The sequence below is a fragment of the Osmia lignaria genome, chromosome 10 (genome assembly GCF_051020975.1).
Source record: "Osmia lignaria lignaria isolate PbOS001 chromosome 10, iyOsmLign1, whole genome shotgun sequence".
Lineage (NCBI taxonomy): Eukaryota > Metazoa > Arthropoda > Insecta > Hymenoptera > Megachilidae > Osmia > Osmia lignaria.
In genome coordinates this window covers 2,340,255-2,361,009 of record NC_135041.1, presented here as the reverse complement: position 1 = coordinate 2,361,009, position 20,755 = coordinate 2,340,255, and the positions used below count along the sequence as shown (strand labels likewise).

The 20,755-nt window shown below is 38.5% G+C and overlaps 2 protein-coding genes and 1 long non-coding RNA gene across 4 annotated transcripts; all 3 read right to left on the bottom strand.

Moving 5' to 3' along the window:
• Positions 1–291: 291 nt before the first annotated feature.
• Positions 292–1,065, bottom strand: LOC117610893 (uncharacterized). Its single transcript, XM_034338741.2, has one exon. The coding sequence runs from the start codon at positions 1,063–1,065 to the stop codon at positions 292–294; it is 774 nt and encodes a 257-aa protein (XP_034194632.2).
• Positions 1,066–1,866: 801 nt separating this feature from the next.
• On the bottom strand, positions 1,867–4,083 carry LOC117610895 (uncharacterized). The gene has a single exon (XM_034338743.2). It carries the CDS (start codon positions 4,081–4,083, stop codon positions 1,867–1,869), a length of 2,217 nt encoding a protein of 738 aa, XP_034194634.2.
• Positions 4,084–13,014: 8,931 nt separating this feature from the next.
• LOC117610892 (uncharacterized) lies at positions 13,015–16,835 on the bottom strand. Of its 2 annotated transcripts, XR_013062863.1 has the most exons (5): positions 16,650–16,835; positions 16,494–16,576; positions 15,820–15,930; positions 14,674–14,760; positions 13,015–14,546 (listed from the first exon to the last, which is right to left on the bottom strand). It is a non-coding gene; the product is annotated as an uncharacterized LOC117610892 (long non-coding RNA). The 2 variants fall into 2 exon arrangements; XR_013062864.1 differs by lacking the exon at positions 14,674–14,760 and having other exon boundaries at positions 13,015–13,260.
• Between the last annotated feature and the right edge of the window lie 3,920 nt (positions 16,836–20,755).

Genomic DNA, 20,755 nt, shown 5'->3' with positions numbered 1-20,755 from the left:
GCTTTTCGTCGAAGAACTGTCATAAACTCCCTTTGGAAATTCTCGTACATCTGTTTCGTCGAACGGTCGGAACATGCTCCCCCCGTTGATCAGCCGAATTGATCAAGATTCGCGAACGTGATTATCTAGAACTGTTAAATTATCGCGAATTATTTATCTAGATTTGGAAGAGTATTAATCTGAATACGCGCGCAAAGATTACAATATAATATACTATACTATACTACTTATATGATAAAGATTATAGTTCCTAATTAAAGTTCGATTAATATTCGTTAATATTACGACACGTTACACCACTTCTTGAATTGGCAATAGCGCCAGTTGCTTCACGTTTCGTTTATAGACTCCACTAGGCCCTCGTACTGTTACCGCTCGGATGACGTTGTCCTGTCCGAGATGAACCTCTTCGATACGGCCGAGATGCCATTGTAGTGGTGGTAGATGGTCATCCTTCAAGACCACCAGGGATCCCTCCTTGATCTCGTGTGACCCCTTGGTCCATTTTTGGCGAACGTTTAGCTGGTGAATATATTCTTTATACCACCTGGACCAAAAATTCTGCTTCACCTTCTGAATATGTTGCCATTTCGAAAGACGATTGGAAGGTGTTTCGCTGAAATCAACCTCGGGCATACTCGTTAAAGAACTACTAATCAGAAAGTGTGCAGGTGTTAACGCTGATGGATCGTTTGGATCAGAGGATAATGGAGTAAGAGGACGAGAATTGAGAATCGCCTCAATTTCAATGACGAACGTATTGAATTGTTCGAACGTGAACAATTCTTCACCGACGACGCGTTTTAAATGGTGTTTAAAGCATTTTACCGCAGCTTCCCACAAACCACCAAAATTGGGAGATAAGGCTGGCATAAAATGCCATGAAATTCTCTTATCGGTGAGAAAGTGTCGTACCTTGTCGTCCCTTTGAAGCGTCCGATGGATGTCAATGATTTCGTTGCTGACCCCAACGAAATTTGTCCCATTATCTGAATAGATATTCTGACAGATTCCTCTTTGCGCGATGAATCTTTTTAAGGCGGCAATCAACGCTTCGGTGGTCATATCGCTTACAACCTCGAGGTGTATGGCCTTTGTTGCAAAACAAATGAAAACAGCGATATACACTTTGGCTCGAGAGCGGTTTCGTATTCGTCGCTCTTTAATATAAAACGGACCACAATAGTCTATACCACAATTGGAAAAAGGTCTACTTTCGGAGACGCGCGTAGCAGGTAGATTTCCCATTATGTACTTTGTGGCTGGAGGGTTCAAACGGAAACACCTGATGCATCGACGGACAACCTTTCGTACGGTGTTTTTGCCGTCAATGGGCCAATATTGTTGTCGAACGGTATACAGGGTTGAATTAATTCCAAGATGATAACCCTCCAAATGAGCGTTCCGAAAAATCAAATCGACAACGTGATGATTCTTCGGTAAGAGTATCGGATGTCTTTCTTCAAAGGGTATCGTTGAATTTTGTAGGCGACCTCCGACCCGAAGTATGCCCCTTTCATCGAGAAAAGGGTGTAACGGTAAAAGTTTACTCGATGATTGTAATCCGGATTCGTTTCCTAATTCTTTTGTTTCTTGTGCGAAAGAAGAAGATTGGACCATTTTGATGATTCGCTCGTTCGCGTTGCGAATCTCTTCGATCGATAGTGGTCCCTTATGTTTAGGTGTCGCGCGAAATCTCAAACAATATGCCACTATTCTTCAAAGTTTTTCAATACACGAGTATCTGTTTAAAATTTGATCATCCTGATTAATAACGGTTGCGAAGCACGCGAGCGGTCGCGCTTCCAAAATTTCAGGTATAATCGTGTATTTAGACTCTGGCCAAGTCGATTCGTCACTGGCGAGCTACTGTGGTCCATGACGCCAAATGGAGTCTGCGAGGAACTGCGACGGCGATTGTCCTCTTGAAATCAGATCGGCCGGATTATCGGCTGATTTAACGTGTTTCCAAGCGTTGATGTCGGTTTTCGATTGTACCTCGGTGATGCGATTCGCTACGAACGTCTTCAATGTCGAAGGTTCCTTATTAATCCAATTTAAAACAATTGTAGAATCTGTCCAAAATGTACTCGTGTCGAAATTCCGTGACGTCGCTTTCGTAACCGTATTGTACAAAAAGGAGAGGAGTACAGCTCCACATAATTCTAAACGCGCAAGACTGACTGTTTTCAGTGGTGCAACTCGCGATTTTGCACACAGTAATTCCGTTTTAATGTTTCCGGATTTGGTCACCGTACGCACGTAAATGCAGGCACCATAGGCTCGCTCGCTCGCGTCGCAAAAGCCATGAAGCCCAGTCTTACTTACTACGTGTTGTAAAACGTGTCGATCGAAAGAACAATTGTTTAAGAAATTGAATTCCGCTGCGAAAGTAATCCATTCTGTATGAAGATTGGCTGGTGTCGCTTCGTCCCAGTCCAATTGCAGTTGCCACAAACGCTGCATTAAAATTTTGGCTTTGATAATGACCGGCGCAAGTAAACCTAACGGATCGAAGATTTTTGCAATCGATGACAAAATTGTTCGCTTCGTTACCCTATTTGCCACTATCGGATCGATTGTATATAGGATTTTATCGTTTTGCGCATCCCAGATTACACCAAGGGTCTTGAGAGTGGAATCTCCTAAGAATTTCTTACTGATCTGTGCTTCGTCGAGTCCGGAGAGAAGCTGTGGCTCGTTCGAAGCCCATTGGCGAATATTTAATCCTCCACGTTTGAGGATATCGATGATTCCATCTCGCAAGTTCATAGCCCCCCCGCAGGTGTCTGCGCCCGTGAGCAGATCATCAACGTAAAGGTCCTGTTTTATAACTCGTGCCGCCGCTGGATTCCTGTTCCCCTCGTCGTCCGCCAGTTGGTGGAGACATCGAATCGCGAGGTACGGTGCAGATGTCAATCCGAAAGTGACCGTGTTCAAATTATATGTCTTGACCTTGCCGTCATCGCTGCGCCATAGAATTCGTTGATACCGACGACCTTCGGGTCGTACAAGAAACTGCCGGTACATTTTTTCTATGTCGCCAGTCAAGACGAAAGCGTGCATCCGAAAACGAATTAATAATAGAACAATATCATCCTGAATAGTAGGTCCAACCATCAAGGGGTCATTGAGTGATAGGCCGCTACTCGTTTTGGCCGACCCATCGAAAACGACACGAACCTTTGTAGTTGCGCTTGAAGGTTTTATGACCGCGTGGTGAGGCAGGTAGAAATCGTCTCGTTCATTCGGCTGAACTTCGCTCATGTGACCAAGATCCTGATATTCTTGAATTACATTGGCGTATTCGCATTTTAATTTCGGTTCACGATTGAATTTCCTTTGCAACGACAGAAAACGGTTCAGAGCGCGCGACCGAGACTCGCCCAATAGCGTATATTTCTCGTTAAAGGGTAATGCTACAATATATCGACCTGATTTATCCCGCTTGGTGTGATTCCGAAAATGCTCTTCGCACTCTTGTTCTTCGGCAGACAGGTATCGTACCTGAGGACCCTCCTCTAATTCCCAAAATTTCTTCAGGTCGAAATTTGGAGTAGTAAGAAAGACCTTATGCCTTGCCATTGAAGTAGATAGACTCCCCCCGATGATCCATCCGAATAATGTCTTCTGGAGTATCAAATCGGTTTTATTAGATGGAGAGATATCTATTTGACCGACGCTCAAACATGCTAAGGCCGTATCGATGCCTAAGAGCATATCGACGGATGTTGGTCGGTGAAAGTGCGGATCGGCTAAATTAATATTCGCGGGAATCGGAATTTTACCGCGGTCAATTTGCTGATCTGGTATCGGTCCTGAGATTAGCGGTATCGTAATGCATGTCAGAGTTCTCTTGAAATTCGATAATCGGGATTTAATGCTGGTCGAAACGATCTGTGTGGTTACGGTGCTTAATTGATTTAAGGCTTCTATTGTCGTTGTGTGTTGTTTCGCCGGAAGTCTTAATTTTGATGCTATATCTTCCGTGATGAAATTTGCGTTGGAACATGTGTCGATTAACGTCCTACATTCAATTGGTTTTTGATCGCGATCCATAACATAAATTATCGCGGTAGCCATTAACCCGTGTGCAGGTACGTCGGTGACTAACGTAGCCCCGTGTTCAAAACGCGAATCCGGTGAATCCCTCGGTCAGATTCTCGTTGCCGTAGTCGTTTGCATGTCTTGATGTAGCTTCGTGTTATGCGCTTGATTGCAGACGCGACAATTTCCGAAGTTACAATTTTCCGTCGGATGATCGGATCGAAGGCAATTCATACATAATCGTGCCTTTTTGCGGCTTCGATACGATGCACTACCTCCATCTCAATGAATTTTGGACATCGATACGCGGCGTGTTGTCCAAAACAAATTTTACAATCATTTTCGGCGACAGATCTCTTCGTTTTGGAAGATGCTGACTCGACGTTAGCGGTAGCAGTCGATTGACGTACTTGCGTAATTGGCGACGTGCGTGGACTTGGTTTATTTGTTACGAAAACCTGCTGACGATTACACGAAGGGGACGCGTGTGGACGCAAATTGTACGAACGCGATGGAGTTAATCGTGGTTTTATGTTTTCGGGCAATTGATGCGATCGTGGTTTAAGAGTTGCTGCTTGATACTCCTTTGTTTGATGCGATGCGTTGTGTAAATATTTGAAAATATCCAACTTCGGTACCTCGGTGTTAGACAAAGTACATTCCCACGCCCGTCGCGTATCCGGTCCCATCTTCGAAATGACGATGCTCAATAGCAAATCATTTGCTATATCTTCCCGCGACCTACCCAATGCATGCAACGATCGAATGTGGAGTTGCATGTGATTCGCGAGGTCTCGAATTGCCTCCGACGAATCGTCAGACATCGCGGGTGTATCTCGCAAAAGGGCGGCGTGACGCAAAACGAGTGCCCGTTTATTGTCGTAAATTTCAGACAAGGGATTCCACGCGGCATCGTAATTATCTTCGGTAATAGTAAAAGCTGCGATAGCGTCTTCAGCTCGTCCGGACAATGAAAGTTTGAGATAATGTAACTTCTGAATGCGACTCAGACCCGGTTGTACATGGATTAAAGTGTTAAATGCGTTTTAAAACGTTACCCAGGTTTCGATTCGGCCGTCAAATTTCGGAAGATCGATTTTCGGTAAATGAACCGGCAATGAAAACATTGATGACGATGGCGCTGGTGATCCTCTTAACATCGGATCGATTGGCAGCTGTGGAGATGGAGTTGCGGATCGCTCAAAACGTTCTAACAATACGATCGCGTTGGTCATTATGTCATCAAAATGATCTGTTGTAGTTTGACGTTCGTTTTCGGCTTCGTCAAAATTATCGATAAGAGCTAATTCGTCTTGAATCGCGTTGAAAGTTTCGAATTGATTTCGCAACCTCTGTATACGTTCCCGCAATTTTACGCGTTCCTTCACGGAATCTTGGAATGCGTCGACGTAATTCCCAAACATCGTGCATTGGGATTTAAAAATTCGTCGCTTTTGTTTGAGATCCCGAATGCGTGCGTTCGTTTTATCTAACACGCTCGTGCTCCCGGTCGCCATTTTGTCGAGACGGAGAGATTAAGGATAACAAACAATGAAAAGGAGAAAGTATAACGAGATAGGTTCTGATTGGTAATTCGTGACTAACGAGCCTACCTTTGGTTGATTCTGCGTGTTGCAGTTGTCTTGGGCTCGAAATGTTGCCGTCGACGGGTGCCACCGGTTGTAAATGGCTGCACAGCTTCCAGGCACTGGATGTCCAACTGCTGTACGTCACATCCTGACCGATGATTTTCCTTTGATATGAAACTTCCAACCAGAGCTGCTCCGTGTCAGATCTGTTGCTGTGTGGTCTTATTTCACCACAATTTGTTGTCTTTCTTTATCTAACGAAAGGATCCGTACGTCACTGTACACTGTCTATGCACTGCACTCCTCAGATCGCGGATCCGGCTCGAAGGACCATGTCGTGACTCGTGGCAATTTCGTGGGTTGCCCGAAACGTCGTATTAATTTTAAAATTAATTTCCATTAATTAATTGTCTATTCTGGTCTCCGAAAAGACGATGAGACCAGATGATAAAAAACGTGTCCGAAACGATGGCTATGTCGCAGTTATTTTACGTCTAAATGTTCCTCTTCTGGTTACCGAAAACTTGTAAGAAGAAGAAGAAGAAGCCGAAGTGCCCTCGTCGCGTTACGAACGCCTCTATATCATCTCTCTTGGAGATGTCAAGTTGGGGGATAACGCGCTGATTGGTTTTCCTACGAAAAGTCAAAATTCCAATCGGCGTATCCCCCTGAAAATCGGTCCCACCCTCTCTAGCGCCCTTAGCGCGTCATCGTCTAGAGAGGGTGGGGCGATGTCGGTGAGTGCACGAGTACCTCGAAAGTCCCGCTACGCCGGGGTTTTTTCATCCAGGTTGACACTCGAAGGTTGGGGTACCGTTACGAAATACCGAAATTTTAATTTACCCTTCGGAAAGCCCAGTTTATGACATGAGCGGAGCTATTGAGGACAAAAACGAAAACTAAAATCGGACTCTATTATTCAAAGAAGGTAAGCGGTTATTCTAAACTCTAAACTTAAAATCAAAAATAGCTTTTCGTCGAAGAACTGTCATAAACTCCCTTTAGAAATTCTCGTACATCTGTTCCGTCGAACGGTCGGAACACAGTATATCACATTATATCCACGTAGATATAGTATTGATGACATTGTTATTAAACGCACATTGATCTGTGGGAATGAATCAGTATATTACATTATATCGAATGTAGATATAGTAATAGTGATATTGTTATTAAATGTACATTGATCAGTGCGAAGGAATCAGTATATTACATTATATCCACGTAGATACAGTAATAGATGTACATTACATATCAGATGCAGATATAGTACGAATGATATTGTTATTAAAGGTACACTGCGCTCTGGGAAGGAATCAGTATATTACATTATATCGAATGTAGATATATTACTAATGATATTGTTATTAACTGTACATTGATCTGTGGGAAGGAATCAGTATATTACATTATATCCTATGTTGATATGGTAATAATGATATTGTTATTAAATGTACATAACATATCTAATGTAGATATAGTCATAATGATTTTGTTATTAAATGTACATTGATCTGTGGGATCGAATCAGTATATTACATTATATCCAGGTAGATATAGTAATAATGACATTGGTATTAAATGTAGGTACATTGATCTGTTGGAATGTACCACTATATGACATTATATCTAATGTAGATATAGTACTAATGATATTGTTATTAAATGTACATTGATCTGTGGGAATGAATCGGTATATTATATTGTATCGAATGTAGATATAGTTCGAATGATATTGTTATTAAATGTACATTGATCTGTGGGAATGAATCAGTATATTACGATATATCTAGTGTAGATATGGTAATAATGACATTGGTATTAAATGTAGGTACATTGATCTGTTGGAATGTATCACTATATGACATTATATCTATTGTAGATATAGTAATAATGATATTGTTATTGTTGCGCGATTCTTCGCTCTTCTAGGGATTTTTAAATCCAAGGATCGTGGATAAGCCGCCCGTGGAGCGCTAAAGCACTCTGCTCACGATAATAATTTTAAAGAAAAAGAAAACTAACTTTAAACTATTTAAAATGAACTGAACTTTTATTAACGTTTCACTTTAACTTTAATATATTTGAACGAGAACAATAAATTGAATTGTAAGTTAATGTTTTATACGTGCTCTTCTCTTAATCGTTTACAAAGAATAAAGGACGAAATTTTCTGGAAGGATCCCTTATTTATAGCTGCTGATCGTTAAGTAAATTGCCATTAGCAACGCTCATTAATTTAGTCCTTGATAAACATTTTGATAACGATAAGCCGATCTTCTTCTTCTAAACGAGCTACTGATAAGGAATCCTTGATAACAATTTGATAACGCAAAATTGATTTTCTTTTATAATTCAAATTTGACGCGCTTCAGTTTCCTCATTCAACTGTCTTTACAAGCTAGTTCATAGTTCATACAGCCTGGTTCACATCATGTTTCGCATCTATATTCTCTTAAACCGGGGAGGATCGCAACATTATTAATGGTATACTGCTCTCTGGGGGGGAATCAGTATATTACATTATATCTATTTACAGCCGACTCTAGTACTAGCTGTGCTGAAGTAAAAATGGCAACACCGCGGGAGTCCGGTATGAATATATCAACACCTACCCGACTCTATCTGCCTCCCGGACTCCCAGACTCTCAACCAATCAATGTCGTCAGACTCCCGACTACTCTCTGGACTTCACATAACCTCTTTGGTTTCGTTCCAATAATTTCGTTTGTTTCAAGGTTTTTATTAACTTATATACACGTTTATCAATTCTTAAATGTTTCAATTTGATCCAAAGATGGTTTCATTTTGCTTCATACCTAAATTTTCTTGAAACCACTGTAAATATTTCAAATATCGTGCTTCACAACATCAAACTACTTTGAGAGTACACAAAATATATATCACATTTATAACAATTTTATACTACCACATCACTTCTATTTGCCATAGTTACAACGTTTATATATTGTTTATACATAATTAACACCAAATAGTGTATAATACTACAGCTTTTAATTAAAAAAGACGTTAATTACAATTCCGAGCACAGGACTCTGTTTTTGAAAATAGGACTCCCGATTGTCACGTGAGCGGTGTTGCCACGTTGTTCAGCATGGCTAGTACTAGAGTCGGCTGTGATCTATTGTAGATATAGTAATAATGGAGTCTGGTCCGACCGTCGGAGATTGCAGACGCACCGAGAGCACAGTCCACGTAGGTAAATAGATTATGATACGAAAAGGACTGGAAATATTTGGTAAAATAGTAGGATCGTGTACAGGGTCTACCATTTATCTCGCAACCCATGCGCGCGCAAATTGATGAAAATGGCAACAGCGTTAAAATTCGAGAGATGTAAAAACCGTACAGTTAAGTTGGTAATCAACTGAACTGTGGTCCGAGATTCGATTCAGGATACAAGTACATCGGGTTTCATCGATCTTGTCGCGGCGTGTGACTCTAACACATATTCACGACGGCAGTCAATTGGCTGCAATCCCTCCTTTGCGTGCCCCTCGCCAATCGGCTCTCTGGCGTGAATATGTGTTAGTTTCACACGCCGCAACAAGTTCGATGAAACTCGGTGTACTCGGTGTATCCCGAATCAATTACCAACTTAACTATACGGATTTTTACATCTCTAGAATTCTTGCGCTGTTGCCATTTTCATCAATTTGCGCGCGCATGGGTTGCGAGATAAATGGTAGACCCTGTACTGTATATATATAACTTAATGTAATCGTGTAAACTTGTAAATAAATAAATAAATATATAATTAGTTAAGTACTGTATCTCATTAACAAAGAGTAAGACAACAAAGTAATCTTAGTATAGGAAAGTATATACTAAAACTGAAACAGGTGGCTTGTCTATAACAGACAACAGATAATCGATGAACCAGAAACAAACTCGAATATAACAAAGAAAATATGAGAAAAGTGTGGAAAAATAATTGTAAAAAGAACGAGAAATAAAACTAGTAGAGACTGAGTAGTTTAAATGAAATCTGAGTAATAAATAAGTCTAAAAATTAAGTGAAATAACCGACAGGTTATGATTTCTGCCATTAGCTAAAGGGAACACATATGCTAGAAGGAGTAAGTAAGGCAACAAAAAGAATAAAGGAGAAAGAAAGTGGCAACGAGAACAGGATTAATAAGAATAATGTATATGATATGATATAGTAAATAAGCCAAGAATAGGCTAAAATTATAGGGGAAGAGTAGCGATACCAAAATCTGCCAAAAACCTAGTACTAGGAAAGAAAAGTAAGCTAGGGTAAAATATTCAACAAGGGGTAAGGTACGATAGTAGATGTTATTGGATAAATAGAATTTGTTTTTAACATATAACACATGCTTGGTAATATGACGGGCGTTAGGCGTAGACACGAGTAAAGTATTGTATATATACTGTAGTGTAAACTTGTAAATAAATAAATAAGTATATATCTAACTAAGTACTGTATCCCATTAGTGGAGAACAAGCCAAAAAATAATCTTATTATAGGAAAGAAAAGCTAAAACAGAAATAGCTGGCTTGTCGACAATAGAAAATAAATGAATTAAAGGAAGCTGAAATATAATAAAGGAAATTGGTAGAGAGGGGAATAAACATAATCTTAAAAGAAAGAAGAAAACAAAATAAGATAGAAACGCGGGTGTAGGAATGGAAAATAGAAAACGCATACATACAACTAAACAGTGCAAAAGTAGTATTGGCATAGACAGGAGACGTATAATAAATTACACTTGTACACCTTACACAAGGAAAAAAAAAAAAAATCTTAGGTCACTAAAAACAATGTAGGTTTATCAAGAAAACACACGGAGAAACGAAACAGGCAATTGAAAATAAAATGAGGCAGACAATAAAACTATAACACGAGCACGACGTGATGCAAACACAGAATACAGTCATTCTATAAAACGCAATTATGTAAACTATGAATGGCATAAGTAACAGTAAAAGCAGGGGTGGGAATAGTGCGTAACTACTCGCGTAGTAATACATCGTAAAACTCGCGTGAGTGCGCATGACTGGAACCGCCAAATACAAATGAGCATAACAGGAAGAGGTGTAAACCTAAAGAGAAAAACAAAAAAAGGAAGAAAATATAAACTAAAAACATTTATAACAAGAACTTTATTTGTAATTTCTATATCTACGGGTTACATGGCACGGAACGAAAAATAGACAGGTCGGACCGGACTCAGACTAAAAGTCCTAGCTTAAGGTGTGAGGTACCATGCCGATAGGCTCATGGCTACAGGGACTGAAATTGTGTAGCCTCGAACGGCCCCTCGGGGGTACCTGCCGTCCCCCCCCGAGAAATAAAGGCTTACCTGCGCAAGGCGGCTCTACGCAGGCTGATGTTTAATTCCGACCACACTCGTGGGATACAAATGAATGAATACAACTTAAACTCTTAAAAACAAAAAGTAACAGGACGGGAAAAAACGACGATGACCTCGGGCAATAAAAAGGATACGAGTAAAGGTAGAAAGGAGAGTTCATTATGAGGGAGGGAGAGGACTTTAAAGTACCAGACCAACCCCCAATAATGGAAGATAAGGAGAAAAATATCAGTCAAAAGACAAAGGAGATGATGGCGATCTTTAGGCCAGTAAGAATGTTGTCAAGAAGTCCGGTTAGAGCCAGCGAGGAAATAATGGCAACGGATGTTGAGTTTACCGGAGACGAAGAAGACAATGCATTTACGGATACGAGCGAATACAGCAAGGGAACTCAGAAAGAGACAAGAACAGAGATTAACAGAGGAAACGAGGAGTTAATCCAATATGACGAAGAGATGGGAGGAGTAGGAGTATCTATGTCATCACTGTGCCAAATCTTGGAAATGCTGCAGAAATACCATGAGACAGTAAATGCACACTTATGCAGAATGAGAAATGCAAATATAGACGCTAAAAATACAAGCATAAAAATGGGAAAGGAACTGGCGCAGGCAAAAGATCTAGCAAGAGCAGTGACAATTATTTACAGAGAAGAAAAACTAAAAGAAAGGGAAAAGGAAAAATCGAATAGTGAAATACACAAGCAACTAATGGAACAAATAAGTATGAAAAGAAACAGACAAGAACACAATGGGGAAGAGTTACAAGGAAATTTAAATAAGAGGAAAGATATTACGCCTCCGGAGACGGAAACAATGAAAAAGAAAACAAAAACAAATACGATAAGTAATAGAATACTGCCTAATATTAGAAATATCCAGATAATAAGGAAAGCAAACAATAAAGAGTCGTCGGAGTCCGAATGGGAGACGGCAAAAAGAAAGAAGAGAAAAACAGAGAAAAAAGAAAAGGGGAAGGAAAGAATAGATAGTATAAAGGAAGACACAGGGGTAGAATATAGGAGTGAGGAAAAAAATAAGAGAAAGATACAGAATAAGAAGGGTGAGGCGGTCACAATCAGGGTCGAAAAAGGAAAGACTTTTGCAGAAGTGACTAAATCACTTAAGAATAAAATGGGAAACGATATAGAGGGTATAAAAAGAATTAGAGGCACTAGCCAAAGATTCCAAAATAAATTTAGAGGAAATGAAATGCAGATCTCTGCGAAAGGCATACATGGGAACACAAATAGCAATTGTGGAAGGGCCTGCAGAGCTACAGGAAAGAATTAAGGAGGGTAAAATAAAAATAGGATGGGTAAGATGTAGGGTACGACAGCTACCTGATATTATTAGATGTTTTAAATGCCACAATAGTTGTAAAACAAGATGTTTTAAATGCGCGGTGCGCAGCAGTGGAAGACGACAAAATTATATGTAGAAGGTGTGGCATAGAAGGACATAATATGTCGGAGTGTAAGGCGGAAAGGTCCCATTGTAGACTCTGTACGACTAAGGGACTGACGGGGAATGCGGTAAGCCATATCGCAGGGTCGATAAGGTGTGCGGTGTACAAAGACGCGATAAGCGGGAGTAAACTAGTACAAAACTCGATATAAAGATGCTACAAATAAATCTGAATAAATGTAAGGCCGCGCAGGACTTACTGAGTAAAGCAGTAGAAGAAAGGGACGTAGATATAGTAATAATATCTGAACAAAATAGGAGCTTAGACTACTGGCATAATGATAGCAAGGGGGATGCGGCTATATGGGTGACAGATACAGGAATTGCGAAGGCAACGAAAATAAATGCCATAAAACAAAGCATAGGACTTGTGGCTATAAATTATAATGATTTTCTGGTTGTTAGTAGCTATATTTCACCAAATATAGACGACATAGAAACAGATAATAGAATAAGAGAAATCTTAGATATAGTTAAAGCTAAGAAATGGATAGGAATCCTCTGGGCGGGAGACTTAAATGGAAAGTCACCACTTTGGGGGGGGGGGGGGGGGGGGGGGGGGTGAGGGCTGGAACAAGAGGGGAAAGAAAATAGCGGAAGCCATCGTTAGTATAGGTTTGTTTCCCGTTTATACAGAGGGTGGAAGTACATGTACGAGGGGACGAGGCTCAAAGGTGGATATATTAATCACGAGTCCATATCCGATATGTAAAGTTATGGAGAGCAAGGTCCTCACAGAGTACACCGGATCGGACCACCAATATTTGTGGCATATTGTAGAACTGAAGGGAGGAAAACCTGAAAAAGAAAAAAAGACAAAGATCAGATCGGTAATTGATATAAAAGAATTTATAAAGAAAAGCGAGGAGAAGTTTAGAGACGAACAGGAAAAAGAGGAATATAGATGCGAGAGCATAGACGATGTAAGGAAGTTCATAAACGATATAGAATGTATAGGGAACGAAAGTAAGAAAAGTAGAGGTAAGGTAGGAAAAAGAAAACCAGTGTACTGGTGGTCGGATGAGATAGCGAAACTAAGAAAAGATGCAAATAGGATAAGGAGAACAGCCACAAGAAGTAGGAAAAACGGCAAGGAAACTAACGAGAGGGAAATAATAGATAGATACAAAGAGGCGAAAAGATTACTAAAGAATGCGATAAAAAAAGCGAAAAGGAATACATGGAAGCAGTTCATGGATACGGTGGATCAAGATATTTGGGGTAGGCCATACAAGTCAATTATGAAGCAAATGAAACCGGAACCGGCACCGGTGGTTTTGAACTTAGAACAAACCAGAGAAATTGTAAAGGGGTTATTTATAATGAAACAGGATGAGTACGAGAGAGTTGAGGATAAAGGGACAGTAGATAATACAGAAACAAATAAAGTAGAAATTACACTTAGAGATGTAGTAGAGGCTTGCAAAAAGATACAGGTAAAAAAGGCATCAGGATCGGACGGGATTCCGGCTTTGGCTGCCAGAGAAATAGGACTAAGAAATGCTGAAAGGCTGCAGAAAGTACTAAATTGTTGTATAAAGAAGGGATATTGGCCAGAAAAGTGGAAAGAGACTCGGCTAGTGCTACTTTCAAAAGGGAAAAAAAAGAGGACAACGGATAACATAGACGGAAAAATGAACCCATCGGATTTCAGACCCCTATGTATTGCATCTAACATGGCAAAGATATTCGAATACACAATAAAGAAAAAGTTACTAGAAGAATTAGAGAAAAATGATCTAACAAAGGACCAGTACGGTTTCAGAAAGGGGCTAAGTACAGTCCATGCAATGGATAAGGTGATGGAACTATGGGACACAGCAAAAAAGAAAAGAAAACATTGCCTCCTTATACTGTTAGACGTAAAGAATGCTTTCAATTCGCTAAAATGGAAGAGCATAATAAGGGAAATGAGAAAAAAAGGGTTTCCGAGGGAACTGATTGAAATATTCAAAGACTATCTTAAAAATAGATGGCTCATTGTAAACGCAGCAGATGGTTCCGATAGAATACAAGTTTTCGGCGGGGTTCCGCAGGGGTCCGTAATAGGCCCCTTTATGTGGAACCTGGTTTACGACGGGCTCCTAAAAATAAAAAGAATCAGAGATGTATATCTGATTGCCTTCGCAGATGACGTAGAGATCATTATAATCGAAAAAGACTTAGAGACTATGAGGATTATAGCAGATCAAACAATAAAAAATATACTACCATGGTTCCATAGCGAAAGACTGGAACTGGAGCCGCACAAGTCGGAGGTGATCCTTTTAACGGGTCGAAAATGTCTAGAAGGAGTCCCTGTAAACATTAATAATGTTGAAATCGCAATACGCAATAGCGCCAAATACCTAGGGGTAATTTTCGAAAAAAACCAAGTGTTCAAAGAGCACATTAAGAACTGTACAAACAAGGCCGTTAAGTATGCGATACACCTATGTACGCTACAGGCTAATACAAAAGGAGCCGGAGACATGGCGAGGATTCTATATTACCGGGTGGTGGAATCTGTAGTCATGTACGCAGCTCCAATATGGGAAAGAGCATTAAAATACAGAATAAATGTAGACGAGCTAAGAAAGGTACAGAGAATACCACTAGGTAGGTTATTGAGGACCTATAAAACAGTGTCACTGGAGGCAATGTGCGCCATAACGGGACAGCCGCCTTGGGATTTAGTAGTTAAAAAAAGAAGTAGGATATTCCAAAGATATAAAAAGGAATTAGACGATAAAGGAGTAGAAGAAGAAAGAAAGAAAAAGAAAGAAATTAAAGAAGAGGAGCAAGAATGTATGACGGAGGAATGGCAGAAGGAATGGGAGGCCAGCGATAAAGGACGATGGGTATACAAGATAATACCAAGTATTAAGAAATGGAAAAGTGGAGGAGCCCCAACCTTGGATTACCACACGGTACAGGCAATCACAGGGCATGGGTGCTTTGGTAAATACCTGCACAAAATAAAGAAGGAAGAAACACCAGAGTGCTGGTTTTGTGAAGAAGAAAGAGACGATGCAGAGCACACTTTGTTTAAATGTCCTAAATGGGCACAAGAAAGAGAAAAACTGAAGAGAAATATATACCCGACAACATGGAACGAAAATAACATGGAAAAATTACTAAAAGATACAAAGAAGAACCCAATGGTGAGGGAATATCTAATTAAGATAATGAAAGAAAAGGAAAAATGGGAAAAAGAAGTTAGGGAGAAAATAAGAGAGCGAATAAGAAAGGAAAAAGAAAGGGAAAAACAAAGACAAAGGAAGGAAAATAGAAGATTAGAAAACACACCAGTAGGACTGGACTTAGTCCCTCTCGGAAAACGGGGTATAAATAAATAAAAAATAAGTAAATACTTACGGTAATATTGAAAAAGAAAAAGATGAAACATCAGGAACAAACGTGTGAATGACAGTTAAATAGATAATATAAAAAGTCCACAAGAGAGCCGTGTAGAAGAAATGGGGAACACTAGAATCAGAAGATTAAAATTAGTAATCTTATGTATATATATGATTTTAACAATTTATTTATCCTATTTATTTATTTTATCCACCTGACTAACAACTTATTTATACATAGGGAATTCTAATTTAAGGACAAAGATTTTATGTAGCTTGGACAAAAAGAAATATAGAAAATTGTTATACAGAAGATGACAAAAGAGAACTTTTTGCAATCTTAAAAGCATGACATTGTATAATTGACGAATAGAAAATATAATATAAGAAGACAAAGAATAAACTCACCACTTACTTATTTAACTAGCAGAAAAATAAGTAAGTTAAAAAACAGTTCATGTGAGGTAAACAATAAATATGAGTGCAAAGGAAGGGAACAATATGAAATGTCTAAAGAAGAAATCTTGGAACACCCGTTAAGGATGTTGCCATCCAATCTCTACTTGAGACTGAAACGGAGCACTTTGGCGGGTAGTAAACCTACTACATTTCTAAGTGATAAAGACAGCGGGTAAATAATATATATATATAAAGGGATGAGCAAGCTAAAAAGAAATAAGAAAAGATACTTACGGTATTCTAGACATGGAACAAGAGTATTTAGTAGAGTATGTCCGCATACGGTCAACCAGTAAGGCGAAATGGCATATGTAGAACTAAAAATATAAACAAGGATGTAAAAAGGGTTTGTATAAAAAATATACGCAACAAGTATCTTGGTAAACCAACCCATGGATCTGTATATTACCTGGACAGCTTTGCATGTAAGGAATAGATGTAGTAATGTAGAATATGTATAAATGTATATATATATGTAATTACGACCTGAAAGAAACATAGAAACAATGATTATTTAGTTACATGGGTAAATTATATACGGAATTGACAGATGAATGTGATACGCCATGTTTAGGAGCATAGAGTATGGGAATGAAAACGAGAGGGAAACTCACGCTAACGCTGAGAGTATAGAAAAAGGACACACATGGGATACGAAGTACGGAGTAAGCTACAGCCATAGAATAGGGAAATAACACCAGATAGCAAATAGAGATAGAGAAGACAAATAACATAGAAGAGAAATAGCGAGGATGGATAGAAGAACAATTAGATATACATATTGTATGAAAAGAGAATAATGGATTATTCTGCACATAAAAGTAAAAATTAGGATTTACAAAAATGTTAATGTAAATTTAAAACAATAGGATAGAATGCAATTGTTGCGTGTCCGTCGCGGAAAAATAGGGATATTCGGGGATTTAGGTGCAGGTGCGACAGTCCGTGGAGCGCAGAGGCGCTCCGCTCTTAAGGCGCGGATATACAAAATAATAAACTGTAATTTTGTTTAGAGTACTTTAATACTTTGTATTTCAATTTAAATCGGAACTTTAAACTTTGCGTTATTAAGGCTTAGACCCTTCTGAGTGAGAACGACTTGTTTGTAACGAGTAACAAAATCATTCTAACAATTCTGCGCTTGGCGGAGGAGATCTTCGCGCGTTGCCGGTCGATGCCCCTTCCTTGGTGGATCCTGGATCCTCCCTCAGGATCATCCCTCGTCCAATGGTGGAGGAGTCCACCCCGTCTCGTGTGGGCCCCTTCTCCTGGCTGTGGTCCACCCTCAAGCGCCTGGAAGTGGAGGCGCTCCGCCAAGACGCTAGAATGTTGCAGCGCACATGTGCTACGAGAAAGCGTGGGACCCAGAGAAATTAGGAAACGACAAGACCTTGTATTTGCCAAAGCAACTCTTGAGGAAATTTACGACCCTCTTAGAGTGCATGAAAAGACAGGATATCGAAAAAGACTTCGTAACCCTTAACGACCGTTCATGACTTGGTCGAAAACAACGAATTGGCTATGGTCTATCATAAATTAGTTTTTTAGGAATTTTCAAAGTGAAACTATTCCATTCTCTGGACTTCCGGCCTTCTCTCAGCTCTATCACCCACGTCGAGGGGTTTACAATTTACTCTTTGTCTATTTATATAAGGGTACGCATAGATGATGTTCGAATTTCGCTCTTAATTTATGACCATCGATACAAAGGTCCTCAAAGAACATTCAAGACATATCGATACAATAGACTATCGATAAATATTCCTATGGCAGTGTCGCCACACCACTCTAAACATATTCATGTGATAACGTTTCACGTTACACCTTCCCCCTTATACAAAAAGGTGTTTACAAAAAAAAACAGCTTTTTCATTCATAACATATCTTCCTATTAACGTGAAAGTAAGTCTTCAATGGTCTAAGCCTTGATAACGCAAAGTTTAAAGTTCCGATTTAAATTGAAATACAAAGTATTAAAGTATTCTAAACAAAATAACAGTTTATTATGTTGTATATCCGCGCCTTGAGAGCGGAGCGCCTCTGCACTCCACGGACTGTCACACCTGCACCTAAATCCCCGAATATCCCTATTTTACCGCGACGGACACGCAACAGCAATAATGGAAAGGGGAGAAGTCGCATTCCCCTCTGTATATATTGGGGGAAGTATTGAAAAATTAGAGAAGGAAGGAAAATAGTGGTGATCATTAGCAGGAGGGTCGAAGCAATACCGAAAGGTGGTTCCGGGCTTACCGCGGTCTATACAGACACAGGTAAGTTGAGGTGGTGGGTTTTTTTTTCTTTTTAAAAAAAAATAAAGATATAGTAATAATGATATTGTTATTAAATGTATAATGATCTGTGGGAAGTAATCAGTATATTACGATATATCGAGTGTCGACATGGTAATAATGACGTTGGTATTAAATGTAGGTACATTGACCTGTTGGAATGTACCACTATATGACATTATATCGAATGTAGATGTAGTTCTAATGATATTGTTATTAAATGTACATTGATCTGTGGGAAGGAATCAGTATATTACATTATATCGAATGTAGATATAGTACTAATGATATTGTTATTACATGTACATTGATCAGTGCGAAGGAATCAGTATATTACATTAGATCCACGTAGATATAGTAATAATGACATTGTTAATAAATGTACATTGATCTGTGGGAGTGAATCTGTATATTACATTATATCGAATGTAGATATAGTACTAACGATATTGTTATTAAATGTACATTGACCTGTGGGAATGAATCAGTATATTACATTATATCGAATGCAGATATAGTACTAATGATATTGTTATTAAACGCATATTGATCTGTGGGAAGGAATTAGTATATTACATTATATCGAATGTAGACATAGTACTAATGATATTGTTATTAAATGTACATTGATCGTTGGGAAGGAACGAGTATATTACGTTATGTCCAACGCAGATATAGTAATAATCACATTGTTATTAAATGTATATTACATATCTAATGTAGATAGAGTAATAATAATATTGTTATTAAACGTACACTGCTCTCTGAGAAGGAATAAGTATATTACATTATATAGCATGTAGATATGGTAATAATGATTTTGTTATTAAATGTACATTGATCTGTGTGAAGGAATCAGTATATTACATTATGTCCAACATAGATATAGTAATAATGACATTGTTATTAAATGTACATTGATCTGTGGGAGTGAATCAGTATATTACATTATATCGAATGTAAATATAGTACTAATGACATTGTTATTAAATGTACATTACATATCTAATGTAGATATAGTAATAATGTTATTGTTATTAAATGTACATTGCATATCTAATGCAGATATATTACGAAAGATATTGTTATTAAATGTACATTGATCTGTGGGAAGGAATCAGTATATTACATTATATCTAATGTAGATATGGTAATAATGATTTTGTTATTAAATGTACATTCATCTGCAGGATGGAATCAGTATATTACATTATATCCACGTAGATATAGTAATAATGACATTGGTATTCAATGTAGGTACATTGATCTGTTGTTATGTATCACTATATGACATTATATCGAATGTAGGTATAGTAATAATGATATTGTTATTAAATCTACATTGATCTGTGGGAAGGAACCAGTATATTACATTATATCTAATGAAAATATAGTATGAGTAATATTGTTATTAAATGTACATTGATCTGTGGGAAGGAATCAGTATATTACATTATACCGAATGTAGATATAGTACCTATGATATTGTTATTACATGTACAATGATCTGTGGGAAGGGATCAGTATATTACATTATATCTACTGTGGATATAGCATGAATGATGTTGTTATTAAATGTACATTGATCTGTGGGATGGAATCAGTATATTACATTATATCTAATGTAGATATAGTACCAATTATGTCGTTATTAAATTTACGTACATTGATCTGTGGGAAGGGATCAAAATATTACATTATACCTAATGTAGATATAATAATAATGACATTGTTATTAAATGTACATTGATCTGTGGGATGTAATCACTATATTACATTATACCTAATGTAGATATAATAATAATGATATTGTTATTACATGTACATTGATCTGTGGGAAGGGATCAGTATAATTCTATTTTCTATTTCATTTATACCAATATTCCATAGCAATTAATATTATCTACTTAATCGTTAAATCGGATACCAAATACATTTCAGTTTTCCGAGGCGGCGCAAAATTAAAAATACCCGATATACGATGCTGCCAATAACGATTTGACTGCGGTATGGGAAACCTGGTAATTAAGGTGATGCAAGCGTCGAAAACTTTACCGACAGTCCCTAGAGAAATCCCTAGATGCTAGTTTTCAAATTACGTCCTCATTTCTAAACAGAATGTAAAAAAATTTGTGGGGCGTGTTCAGGAGGTTCTAAAGAATATTTGTCTGGTCCTTATATTATCCAAATCGTTAAAAACTTATA

Bases quoted from the DNA above. Each gene is read 5' to 3' on its own strand.
- LOC117610893 (XM_034338741.2), bottom strand. From the start codon at position 1,065: ATGACCACCGAAGCGTTGATTGCCGCCTTAAAAAGATTCATCGCGCAA.
- LOC117610895 (XM_034338743.2), bottom strand. From the start codon at position 4,083: ATGGCTACCGCGATAATTTATGTTATGGATCGCGATCAAAAACCAATT.